The following is a 14,150-nucleotide window of genomic DNA, read 5'->3' on the forward strand; positions in this document are numbered from 1 at the left end:
GATGGAATATTGATCGAATCTTTGGGAGGGAAGCACAACAGCCACTCGGTCTTTTCTGGGTTGAGTACAAGCTTGTTAACCCTCATCCAGTCCATAACGGCTTCAAGGCCTCGGTTCATCACGTCTGCCGCTTCATTGAGTTGGCACGGGGCGGACAGATACAGTTGAGTATCGTCCGCATATTGATGGTATCTGATCCCGTGCCTGCGGATGATCTCTCCCAGCGGTTTCATGTAGATGTTGAATAGTAGGGGGGATAAGACCGAGCCCTGAGGCACCCCAGTCTGTTATTTATAGTTATGTTTCTGGTAGGTTGAGCTATAGTTTCAAGTATAGAGCAATTAAAAGAAACTATGATATCATGGGCTAAAAATTTGGGTATTCTATAGAATTGAACAAATGGCAAAAATTGTAGGGCAGACATTATAAATTGACAACATCCAATGCATATATAAAGAATGTTTTATAGATGGTACTTCTTCCAGCAACATTTGCTAGAATATTTAAGAATATGTCTGCCAAGTGTTGGAAACGCAACCAAATCCTGGGCTTGTATTATCACATGTGATGGACATGTCTGAAAGCACAAAAAAAAAAAAAAATACTGGACCAAAATACACACCTGGCTAGAAAAAAATGATAAAGGAACATATAGATTTAAATCTGGGGACATTTCTGTTGGGCATCATACCAGATAAATACAGTAAAAGAAATGCATACTTAATAATACATGTGTTAACAGTGGCCAGAATCGTGTTCGTACAACATTAGAAGGGTGAAGAGATCCCCACAGAAGAAAAGATAACAAAATTTTTAGAATGTGCACAAATGAATAAAGTAACATTTGAAATTAAAGAAAAGGAAGACACTGAATATTTTGAGATGTGGGATCTGTTCTATCGATGGTTAAATAAGAGAAACAGGAGTTAGAACTTCAAGAATTACAAGAGGAAGATTAATTTTATTATTAGGGAGTTTACTGTAACTTATTAATTTTGATTAGTATTAACAATGAATATATATTGGCTTTTGGCTGTGCTTCCAGTGAGGTTGGAGGCAAGGACTGTGAGTTCTGTGGCCCCGCCCTGAGTTCTCTCCATTGGAGGACTCTGAAAAGAGCCATAGCCATCCTGGAGGGGTGGTGAAGTAAAGGAGGGCGCCTTGCAGGTAGAAGAGAGTCATATCTCCCCCCCCCCCACCGACTTGGAAAATCCCTCTCATCTGAAAACAAGGAGCAGCAGCAGTCAACATGGCTGCCATGAAGCTGGGGACAGCCAGAACACCTAATAAAGTGCATCTGAGGTGAGTGGCTGGGAGAGGCAAGGGGTGTAGCCTGGTGTGGTGTTCTTCAGCCAGTTCGCCAAACTGCTCAAAAAGTTAGCTACTGGTGCAGCCAAACTGGTGCAAATCAGCTGAATCCCACCACTGATTTTAATTTAACATAGGGTGTTGGAGATGGCAGCAACATGCTACAGATCTTGTACTATGACAAATGGTAATACTGGGCAATGATGAATAGGGACAGATGAATGCTTCTAATGAAGCCCCAAACAGATCCTTAACCTCAAACATAACAATCTGCTCTTTTTGACAGAGATCAATCCAATGTTACTTCATTGTTTGTTTGGTACCATAGTGAAGCACATGAACTTAGTTAGCAGAACTAAGAAGTAGAAAAACTGAATGAATCAACTTCCCACAAACCTGTCTGTGTAGCTAGGAATATCCAACATGTCTGTTTTGTTCACTGCTAAGGAAATCATATCTGCCACTTCAATCTTTCCTGTTGGTTCAGGATTTCTTTCAGTCTCATAGAAGAGGAAACATTTTTCCAGTGAGCACCAGATCCTCTGAAACTCTACATAAGCAAAACAATTAGTGAAAGGCACTTTTCAAATAGCCATTAGTTATGGATTTCTCCATATTCAGACTTACCATCTCTGCTTCTCTTGATTGCTTTGCTGGTGGATGGGACTTTGTATAAGTAGCCACAATGGGCAACTGGTTGTATGATCTCATTGTAGATTCCTTCTACAAGCAAGGAAGGAATATACAGAGAAACAGATAAATGATTTAAAAATAAATTGTCTTTGTTCAAAGCCACCAAACACTTAAGCTTCATTTTATGTTTTTAAAAGATAATTTTTCATAGTAGTATAGAACATGTAAGTTTGATGTAAAATTGTGAATAAAATTTAAATCATATATGATTATTTGGCATTTAAAGAATGAACTGCCAAGCCTGACCAGTAATAGGAAGATAATACATAGTTTGATCAAGGAAAAACTACAATTATTTTTATAAGAAATTGAAAACAATTTATAGACTTTTTGCTACAACTAGAGAAAAGTAAATTTCTGATTTCAGGAAAGTGATTATTATGTTTGTAACTGCTGCAAACAATATCATAAGTTGCTTTTTTAGATATCTTTCTTTTTCTTGTTTTTTGTTATTTACCTTTTTTTACCCTTTTATATTTTAGGTTTATTGACATTTGTATGCCGCCCACTCCCTAGAGACTCTGGACGGCTCACAGACAAGACAAGGGACATATATAAAAATTAAAATAAGAATACAATCACAACATGCATACTGCTTAGAGTGGGGCTGGATACTAATCAACAGCCCCAGGCCTGCCGGAACAGTCAGGTCTTAGTAGCTTTACTGAAGACCCAAAGAGTAGCGAGGGTCCAGATCTCTACGGGGAGATCGTTCCATAGGGCTGGAGCAGCTACAGAGAAGGCCTTCCCCCAGGGAGCCGCCAACCGACATTGTCCGGCCGATGGTACCCCGAGGAGGCCCAATATGTGTGATCTTATTGGTCTCTGGGAGATAAATGGCAGGAGGCGGTCTCTCAGGTAGCCAGGTCCTAAACCATGTAGGGCTTTAAAAGTAACGACTAGCACCTTGAAGCGTGTCTGAAGACCAATGGGGAGCCAGTGCAGCTCGCGGAGGATAGGTGTAACCCTAGGTACACCCACTATCGCTCACAGGGCTGCATTCTGGACCAACTGCAGTCTTCAAACACTCTTCAGGGGCAGCCCCATGTAGAGCGCATTACAGTAATCCAGTCTTGAGGTGACGAGGGATCATCTGAAGGGCCTCCTGGCCAGATAGGGTCGCAACTGGTGCACCAGGCGAGCCTGGGCAAAGGCCCCCCCTGGTCACAGCCGACAAATGATGTTCTAACGTCAGATGCGGATCCAGGAGGGCACCCAAATTGCGAACCCTCTCTGAGGGATGTATAATTTCACCTCCCAGGCTAAGAGATGGGATGTCTGGACCATCCTTGGGAGGGAGCATCAATAGCCACTCAGTCTTGTCGGGATTGAGTGCAAGCTTGTTTGCTCCCATCCAGACCCTGACAGCCTCCAGGCACTGGCACATCACTTCAACTGCTTCGCTGAGTTGGCATGGGGCGGACAGATACAGTTGAGTATTGTCTGCGTACTGATGGTATTTAATCCCGTGCCGGCATATGATCTCACCCAGCGGCTTCATGTAGATGTTAAATAGGAGGGGGGACAGGACCGAACCCTGCGGCACCCCATAATTGAGGGGCCTAGGGGTCGATCTCTGCCCTCCAACCAACACCGACTGTGACCTCCCACTCCCACCTCCCGTAACCGTTGCAGAAGGATACCATGGTCGATGGTATCAAAGGCCGCTGAGAGGTCAAGAAGCACTAGGACAGAGGAATATCCTCTATCCCTGGCTCGTCAGAGATCATCGATCAGCGCGATCAAAGCAGTTTCCGTGCCATAACCAGGCCTGAAAGCCGACTGAAAGGGATCCTTTTTCCTTTTCTATGTCTTCTTCTATGTTTCTATAGTTTTTAACATCATTGCAAAAATCTTATTTTAATAAAAATCTTTTTTTTAAAGAAGATAATAATACATATCATTTAGTGAAGAAAAATAGGCTTTAATTATATGCCCAATCAAATAGATTGTATCCTGTTTTCTACATATAGGGAATCTTTGACTTATGAAAATTGGGATTGGAAGCTCTGTTGCTAAGCGGTGTGGTCATTAAGTGAATTTGCCTGATGTTATGTCCTTTTTTTTACAGTGGTTGTTAAGCAAATCTGCCTTCTCCCATTTACATTGTTTGTTGGAAATCCCCGTAATATCACAAATGATCTCAGAATGGCTACAACTGTTGCAATATTGTGATAATGGCAATGTCAACTTGCCATGACTACTATCAAGTGGCATAGAGAAGGGAGGAGAATTCCATGCATACTTTTGGCTAGAGTCAGGTCTTATTTTCTTGTAACTAGCATGTGAATGTGCATGTCCATAACCTGCCGTAGCATCTTGTTGGTGAATGTGAGTTATGACCAAAGCAGAGGGGAGGGGACACAGGGGTAAAGTTCAGACACCATTAAGTGTAAATCAGTTTTGGCTCTGCAGGAGTACATGCCAGAATGTTGAGCCTAATAAATGAATGGATTTCTTTTGAACTTTGTCTCAAGGCTCGTAAATTAATTAGGTCATCTTCTGGGAACTTCACAGGCAAATTCTGTTGTAATAGATGCCAGTTATCAAGTGCCTCAATTTTGATCACATGAACACAGGAACACTGCAAAGCTGCAAGTGTGAGTCACTTTTTTTCAGTGCCATTTAACAGTTATTAAACAAATGGTCATAAGTTGAGGACTACTTGTATAGGATAGAATAAGGTGGTTACCTGAATGATGAGTATGCATACTGCTGGACCAGGACTCAGTTTTCCAAATAACACAGCTACTTCCCATTTCAACTTCCATGGTACTTGCAAAAAAATTCACCATTTTTTTAAGTAATCCTGGCCCAGACACAGCTGCACATAGAGCCTATGAAAAGAAAAGAAATTCAAATAATTACTCAAAATAATCAAATTCCTATAAGAATATCACAAATTGCAAATCAAAACTGTAAGAAAAGATATTACGTAACTGTTCAGGTAATAATGGCAACATGATTGATCACTGCATTAGAATTTGTACATGTGAATTTAATTAATATTATTTAGCTAACAATGTGACATTACCAGAGGTGTATACTACAGACCCCACACAACCAAACAGTGGAAACAGATTAACTTTTTGTTAATCAGTTATCTAAGGTGTGCAGGAACCACACTACAATAGTAATGGGGGACCTCAATGGCCTTGATATAAACTGGGAAACAAACTCTGCACCAAGTGGAGATGTTATAACCAGTGGTGGGATTCAATTTTTTTTACTATTGGTTCTGTGGGTGTGGCTTGGTGGTCATGGCTGGGTGGTCGTGTGAATGGGTGGGAATGGTCAACTCAATGTCACTCATACCCAGTCACATGATCCCCTCCTCAGCCACACCTACCCAGATTTTGTGGCTCCCTGTGTTTTCTGTGAGAAATGGGTCATGTGACTGTGTAGGCATGGCCAACTTGATTAGTCTCACCATTAGGAAATTTCTCCTTAGTCCAACTCACAATAAAATAGCACAATAAAATAGCACTGTTCCAATATTTAGAATAGAACAGAATAACAGAGTTGGAAATGACCATGGAGGTCATCTAGTCCAACCCCCCTGCTTAGGCAAGAAACCCTACACCACTTCAGACAAATGATTGTCCAATCACTTCTTTAAAACTTTCAGTGTTGGAGCATTTACAACTTCTGTAGGCAAGTTGTTCCACTGATTAATTGTTGTCATTAAATTTGAGGGGCTCCTACAAAAATGAGGGAGTGAATCTATTTTCCAAAGGACCAAAAGCCACAACAAGATACAATGGATGGAAATTAACCAAAGAGAGAAGCAACCTAGGACTAAGGAGAAATTTCTTAAAGGTGAGATCAATCAACCAATGGAACAGCTTGCCTTCAGAAGTGTGGGTACTCCATAACTAGAGACTTTCAAAAAGAGTGAGGGAAGTACACCCCAAAAGGACAGTGCCAGGCACCACTAAAACAATGCAGAAAACGTAAAGCAGCCATTCCCCCTTTAAAAAAAGTCAACCCCAAAGCAAACTCAGCAGCTGAAAGGAAAAGAGCAGCTGCTCAAGCTGATTGAAAGCCTGGGGATGCTGCCAAAAACCATTAACCCTTCCAACTCTATTATTCTATGTTCTCTATGTTCTAAATTGGGGGTTTCATAGCAGAAGCAATACAGCTGGCTGGACCACCCATGCATTAAATTCACAGCCTGTATGATCAAGCTGCATCATTGTCCCCTCCTGTATCTTTCCCCCCAGGAAGAAACAAGAAGTAGCCAACATTGCAGCAGCTATAAAAGGTATTGGGAAACTCCGGGGAGTATCAGCTGATCACAGAAGTGTTACTTAATACTCTTTATAATGAAAATTATGGGAAGAGGTTAATCCCATTCCTAGATGGGTGATTGATGGGTTTCCCTGCCCCAATCCTGTCAGTTTCTATTGTTTATTGACTTGATTCAGCATGTATTGGCTGCATTCCAGTTGCAACTGTTAAATGGATCTATTAACTGAAGTAAGAGAGAGGACCACCTCCTCCCCCTTGCACTTTATTTTTAACCAGTTCTCCGAACTCATAAGCAATTACTAATGGTTTGGGAAAACCAATAAGAACTGGTTGAATCCCACCTGTGGTTATGACCCAGTTCACCACAGAGGCAGGCATAATAGAATCCTTTATTGTTCTGTTAAATGCCACAACAAATGGCCTTACAATGCCTGGTAAGCCTGCACTCCACACTTCCCTGAAGGTAGCCACCTTCAGTTCCACAAACCAAAGCCAGGAAATGACAAAACCAATTCACAAAGACAGAGAGGAAGTCCAAGGAGAAAGCTCCCAGGCAATATCCAGGGTCAGGGTGCAAAGGGCAAGGGAAGTCCACAGGGTAAAGCAAGTCCATGAGGCAAAAGGCAAATTCACGAAGCAAAAGGCAGGTTTACAAGGCAAAAGGCAGTCCACAAGACAAAGGCAAAGCACAGGCAGAAACATAAGTCAAGACTAAGTTTTTCCAAACCCAGGAGAGCATAAATCAAAGCAAACAATTGTTCCTGACAAAGACAAATCCCCCCCCAACTTCTCCTTAAATCAGTGGGGTGGACCGACCTTCTCCTGAGCAGTCTTGCAGACCTACTTTGAGTTTGCCTCTGTTCCACTCTCCATGTCTTTGAATCAAGTGGTGGAGGCAGCTGTTCTTCATCAGAACAGATCTACTGCCTCTTAGCACCACTGCCTGTGTGCAGCCAATCCTTCCCTGTGTCTGTGAGGGAAGGCAAGTCTCTGTCCAGTCAACCACCTCCCCGCAATACCATTGGCCTCAGCCCTAGGACTCTCCAGACATTCCAGGGGAGCCATGCCATTCCCATCAGATGGTCTTGGATCCTCCTCCTCCTCCTCCTCCTCCTCCTCCTCCTCCTCCTCCTCCTCCAAACTAGGATCCAATGGGGCCATGACAGGAGATCAAAAAAGTTCCTGATGAACCTAGAAGACAACTTTGTCACCCCAAAGATAGAGAAGGGAACTAGTGGTTCAGTTACACTGGACTTAATTCTCATTAACATAGATGAAATTATCGGCCAATCACCTACTTGCCAACAACATACAAGCTCATTACTGGCATCATTGCAAATCAAATTTATGGACATTTGAAAAGAAATGACAGAAAGGATGCTGTAAAAATTCAAGAGGAACAAAGGGCCAACTGCTGATTGACAAACTAATACTAAAGAATCTAAAGAAAAGACGAACCAACCTGTTCATGGCTTGGATTGACTATAAGAAAGTGTTTGATTCAGCTGGATCAAGAAATGCATGAAAATCATTGGCATCAGCAGCAACATACAAAAATTAATGGAAACTTCAATGAACCTCTGGAAAACGAAGCTTATGGCTAATGGAGAAGAATTGGGTGAAGTTGAAATTAAGGTATTTTTCAGGGTGATTCTCTTTCACCCCTACTTTTTATACTGTCAATGCTACCACTGACAACCATTTTGAAGAAGGTGAACTATGGATATGAACTTGCAAAAAAAGGACTGAAAATTTCGTACTTGGTGTACATGGATGATTTGAAGCTGTTTGGCAAAACAAAAGCTGAACTGAATTTATTAATTGAAAGCACAAAAGTATTTAGCCAAGACATTGGTATGCAGTTTGGAATTGACAAATGTGCAATAATGGCAACCAAAGCAGGCAAGGTCATAGATGATGATGGAATAGAACTTGAGAATGAAGAAATGATAAAGGCAGTAAAACCACAAGAAGTCTACAATTTCTTGGGAATTTTAGAGGCCTATGACTTAATGCATAATAAAGTCAAGGAATTAAATTCAGCCAAGTACATTTGATGAATTTGCAAGATATAAAAGTCCAAATTGAGTGGAGGAAACATCATAAAAGCCATAAATACCTGGACTATACCTGTAATTCGATCCTCTGCAGGAATAATTGGCTAGACCGAGATGGAGTTGGAGAATTTGGACAGAAAAACAAGGAAGCTTATGACAATGAATCATGCTTTGCACCCTAAAAGTGATGTTGACCGATTATATCTACCAAGAACAGAGGGTGGTCAAGGACTCCCACAAAAAAAACAGACTGTGGAAGAAGAAAAACACAGCTTGAATGATTACATCCAGAAAAGTGAAGAACCAATGATTAAGGAAGTAAATAAAGGAGGCTTTTTAAAGACAACTAAGTCAAAAGCTGAATATAAGAAAGAAGTAATTGAGAAGTGAGCTGAAAATTGGAAAAACAAAGCTATGCATAGCCAATACTTGAAAAATATTGAAGGCAAAGCTGACCAAAAGCTAACTTGAAACTGGTTATGATTAGGAGCACTGAAAAAAGAAACAGAAGGCTTTATTTTGGCAGCTCAAGAACAAGCCTTAGCCACAAACTGCATGAAGGCAAAAACTCAACATGTTACCACCAACAGCAAATGTTGCCTCTGTAATGAGAAAGACAAGACAGTCGACCCCTTGATCAGTGGGTGCAGCAAAATTTCACAAACTGACTACCTATAACGCCATGACCGCGTTGCTAAGATCATTCACTGGAAATTGTGCCAAAAGTTTGGATTTGAGTACAGCAAAAACCACTGGGACCATCAGGTTGAGAAGGTTCTAGAGAATGAAAACCTCAAGATGTTGTGGGATTTCAGAATTCAGATCACCTGACTCACCTGACATGTGCTCCACTCCCACTCATGCATACACGACCTCTACGCATGCATGCACATCTCCCACATGCCCCTCTGTGCATGTGTGGCAGAGACCCCAAAATTAGCTAGTTGGCGGAAAGCACATGTGCATATGCGGCAGAACTGAGCTGGGGTGATGGCTCGCATACCCGTAGAGACGGCCATAGGTTCGCCATCACGGGTATAGGGTCTCCTGCCTGAGCAGGAGGTTGGACAAAAAGAGCTTCAAGGTTCCTTCCAAATCTGTTATTGTGTTATTCTGTAATAATTTCTAATTCCATCAGATGTTGGAGAAAGATGCATAAATACATACCTGCAGAATGCTTTCTTGACTGTTATATTGAGGGTGCGGCATGCGGAAGTATCCATAGCAATATTTATACATGATGAAATCTCGTCTCTGCTCAGTGTTAGAATCAGGATACAAGGCTTCAGAAGCTGGGAGGTGTGCAGCCCAAAATTTGTTTGCTTGCCTATTGCCTAGCATGATGAACAGCTTTAGAAGAGAGCAATAAAATTTCACTAGAGGACTATGACACTGGATGAACAAAAGCACTCTATTTTCAGGGATATTAAAGAAATATATCTCATCCTAGATCAGAGATCCCCAACCTGTGGACCATGGCCCATTACTGGGCCATGGCCTATTTGCAACTGGGCCATGTGAGTGGAGGGCCAGTGTGCACATGCATGTGTGCAAAGACTGACTCATGCAAATGGCAAATACCAACACTCACAACACTACTCACATTAGAACAGGCGCCAGTGCCTGCTATTCACACAAATGAAGTTGGTATGCATGCACGCATCTGCCCTTCACACAAAACCACTGCCACCACTCCCATGCACCAGGCCACCAACCCAGAATGATTGGGGGAACTCTTCCTGGATAAATCCCAGTGTATATCTTTTCAATCCCACTTATCCACACCTGGGCAATTCTAAAATATCAGATTGATTGTACCACTTCCCAATGCTAGATCTTTGGAAAAACTTCATACCTGGACCATCTCATTGCTCCAAATACTCGTGTCCAGCTTCAGACTCTGCACCTTAGAAATCCTAGAACCCAGGCTCCGATGCAAACCTGTAAATATAATAAAAGAGACATATGAATTTCCAAAGGGCATGCATACATCTCATTGCAATTTTCATCAGATTCAAATTCAGATTCAGACCAAAAGGAAGTTCTTATGAATCTCCTTCTACATGAACTTATATATCATCTTACTATGTGGGAATATCACTTTTGTAAATGGGTTTTTTTAGAATCATGTTCTGGGCAAACACAAGTCCCAAAATAATAAAGTATGAGATGTAGATGCAATTTTTTTTCTTCTGTAGATAATTTAAATGGGTTTCCCACAGAATAGAATAATTTATTGGCCAAGTGTGATTGGATACAAAGGGAATTTGCTCTCAGTGTACATACAAAAAACAAAGTATACAATGATAAGATACCAATGGAGAAGATAGTAGAAAAGATGAGAAGGATAACAGTAATACAGCCATACTACATGGGTGAATAGAATAGAATAGAATAGAATAGAAAATACAACACATTCATCAAGAATCATAAGATATAACACTTAGTGATAGTCATAGGTTATTAATAAGCAACCAAATTATACTAGGAAACAAAACAATATAAATTTTAAAGATACAAGCAATATGATTATAGTCATATGCGGAAAGAGATAGATACTAGGAAGGAAGAGAAGAATAATAGTAATAGTCTTAATAGGTAATATGACAGTGTTGTGGGAATTACCGTCTTTTTTGGAGTATAAAACACCCCCCCCCCTAAAAGAGACTGAAAATTTGGGTGCATCTTATACTCCAAATGTAGCTTTATGGAAGCTTTTTTTCAGCCCTAATGGGATATTAACGAGTGAAGCGATCTTCCATTTCAGGCAAAGCATGGAAAAGCGGAACATTGCGTCACTTGTTAACATCTCATTAGGGCTGAAAAAAAAGCTTAGAATATTTTTACTGCAGCATACTGCTGGAAAAATTTCCCGGTTTGTTCTAGCTGGGAGAAGTTGACAATGAAAGATTTGAAGACTGCCTTAAGAGGTACTTCTTTTGTACAGTTTCTATTTTTGGGAGATAATCCTCCTAAGGTCAAGGCAGAGAGTTCCTGTCACTATGTGATTTCTATTATTTTGGGGATAATCCCTTTAAGGGCAAGGCAGGGATTTTTTTGTATCAGCACTGGGCTGGCTTTCTTGGCTCAGTTGTGTCAGCCAGGGAGCAACAGTTGCCTCACAGGCAGTATGGAATAAAGAGTGCAAGATCGTTGTTCCACAGGTAGAGTTCCTCAGCTACCTTATTGATGCCTCTGAGTTACACCCTACACAAGGAAAGGTCTAAAACATCCAGGAAGCTCTCACATCCAAGAACAAGACCAAACTCCAGGCATTCTTGGGACTTCTAAACTTCTACAGCATCTTCTTGCCACACAAAGCTTCCGTAGCTGAACCTCTCCATCTCTTGCTTGACAAGATGATGTCTTGGTCCTGGATAGAGGTGAAATCTAATTTTTTTTACTATGGGTTCTGTGGGGGTGGCTTGATGGGCATGGCTTGGTGGGCGTGGCTTGGTGGGGACATGTGACTATGTAGTCATATAACTGGGGGATCAAAAGATACAAACTCACTTTAACAATGTCCTGTTGGAGCAGGGTTGGACTAGATGACCTCCAGGTCCCTTCCAACCCTGAATAAGCTGCATCTAGTTCCAGGTTTGTAGCCCTTTCTTCCTCTCTCTTTTTTCTCTCCCTCCCTCCCTCTCTTTCTTTCTCTCTTTCTCTTTCTCTTTCCCTCCATCCCTCTCCCTCCCTCCCTCCCTCCCTCTCTCTCTCTCTCTCCCCCCTTCTTTCTTTCGCAGCATGCCCCCACCCCCTGTTTTTGGCTTAGCAGGTTTCAGGAAGCCTGCTGGGAGCAAAAACAGACTCCCCCCCATTTTTTGGCCTAGCAGGCCTCAGGGAAGCATGCTAGGAGTAAAAATGGACCCCCAACCCTCTTTCTGACTGTGTACCGTGCAATCATCAGAGCTTTTTAAAAAAACTTTTTAAAGTATTTTTTTATTACTGGTTCTGTGAACCAGAAGCATTTTTTTACTACCGGTTCAGATGAACCGGCCCAAACTGGTAGCATTTCACCCCTGGTCCTGGGGCTGAAAAGAAGCTGCTGCCTTCTCCACTGTCAAGGAGCTACTATCTTCAAACAGCATCCTGGTGCATTATAACAAGAATCTTCTCTTGGTTCTCATCTGCGATGCCTCTTCCATTGGTGTCAGCACTGTTTTAAGTCACTGATTCCAAGATGGATACAATGTATACAATGTGTAGTGTTATGATGAGTATAATTGGATATGAATATTGAATGGTACCCATGTAAGGAAGATTAGAAATCCCTTTGGATTATATATAAAGGTTAATTTTAAAAAACCAAGTTAGATACAGTTAAAGTTTTGATTATTAGCGGGAAAATGTTATGATACATGATATAGTTAAATAAAGGAGGGATAATAATAACAACGTATATATAGATATGGATATAACATAAGGAAACTGGATATAAATTTTAAACAATGATTTGGAAAGGAGGTTTAGAAAACTTTGTTATTAAATATTATGGATGTTTAGCTAGAATAAGACATAAGGATTTAGTATTACTGGAAGATTTTAGAAATAGTAATTGAAAGGCCAGTATGTGGTTATGTATTAAATGTTGGTATATTTTATGATGAAGGATGCTTAAACAATTATAGTCAAATGAAAATGGAGATATGATGATGGCGACATGTATACTGTAAATATTTGAGTTAAAATGCTTGAGTTAATATGAATTATGTTTGTTGACTGTGGAAGAGATGCACGAAAGTCTTTTTGTAACCAACTGATACACTTTCTACAGCATGTAAAGAAGGATGTTGCTTTTGTTTTAAATAAAAAATAAAAAAAATATTTTTAAAAAACCTCTGAATGGACTCTGCCAGAGACAATCCCGGATAAGGACACGCCAGCTTAACCACCACAAACAACAGTACCGACAAGGGACTGTGGTGATTCATAGATGCTTGCTGACTCGGTTTCTCTGGTGATAGAAGCACCAGTTACTGACCCCTTGCTGCTACCGCAAGCTGCACCTGAAATAGCATCCTCCACTTCATCTAGTTAAGGGCCTGGAGCTTCTGGTCTTGAGATGGAACCTTGTAGATCAGGATGGACACATCGCCATCCTGCCTACCTAAAAGACTACATATATTAAATTGTTATTTTGATCACCATAATGCTCTGTCTTGTTGGGGATATATCTATATATGTATTGTATATAGTTATCAGTTGAAGTTCTCAGTCTGGTCCTCTGTTGCAGCGGGAAAATACTCTCTCCTGATTGGTTGTGGGCTGACCAGCTTCCCTATAAAAGGAGCTTTGTCAGCCAGAGAGCAACAGTTACCTCATAGGCAGTATTGGATAAAGAGCTCTTAGAAATCACTCTGGCCTCACCCCCATTCTTCACCCAGAACATAACAATACCTGTCCTGTTTTGTTGCTGTACCAAATCAGACATTTAGAGAAGTACAAATGGCAGACTCAATAATTCTTCTGTAGAACTACCATATTTTTCAGAGTATAAGACGCACCAGAGTATAAGACACACCTTAATTTTTTTGGGAGGAAAACAGGAAAAAAAGTTTCTGTCTACCAGCATCCATCAGTATTAATTTGGCCAGTGTCCTTGCAGCAAACAGTCTGGTCAGCTTCAGCAAGTTATTGCAGCCTGATTCAGCAGGAGCAGCTGATTGGCGGGTGGAATGCCCTCAATCAGCTGTTCCAGGCTGCGAGGATTGCCACAGACCATCGCTGCCTCTGTGTCTCACATTTTCAGGTGGTTCCAGGCAGTGGGGATCCTCACTTCCACTCAGATTTTGAGAACAAGTTTTTTATCCAATGAAAACAAACCCTATCTCGATATGCATA

General features: G+C 41.1%; 1 protein-coding gene across 1 annotated transcript in view; it reads right to left on the bottom strand.

Annotated features, from left to right (window-relative positions):
* The window catches only part of ARAP3 (ArfGAP with RhoGAP domain, ankyrin repeat and PH domain 3), a 134,589-nt gene that overhangs the window by 88,060 nt on the left and 32,379 nt on the right, over positions 1–14,150 (bottom strand). Inside the window, exons 12-16 of the mRNA XM_032220192.1 lie at positions 10,165–10,250; positions 9,477–9,659; positions 4,694–4,838; positions 1,936–2,031; positions 1,705–1,858 (exon numbers count right to left, since the gene is read on the bottom strand). Of these exons, the coding sequence (XP_032076083.1) occupies positions 1,705–1,858; positions 1,936–2,031; positions 4,694–4,838; positions 9,477–9,659; positions 10,165–10,250 (664 nt within the window). The remainder of the gene's footprint in view (positions 1–1,704; positions 1,859–1,935; positions 2,032–4,693; positions 4,839–9,476; positions 9,660–10,164; positions 10,251–14,150) is intronic.

Source organism: Thamnophis elegans, chromosome 6 (genome assembly GCF_009769535.1).
Source record: "Thamnophis elegans isolate rThaEle1 chromosome 6, rThaEle1.pri, whole genome shotgun sequence".
Taxonomy (NCBI): domain Eukaryota; kingdom Metazoa; phylum Chordata; class Lepidosauria; order Squamata; family Colubridae; genus Thamnophis; species Thamnophis elegans.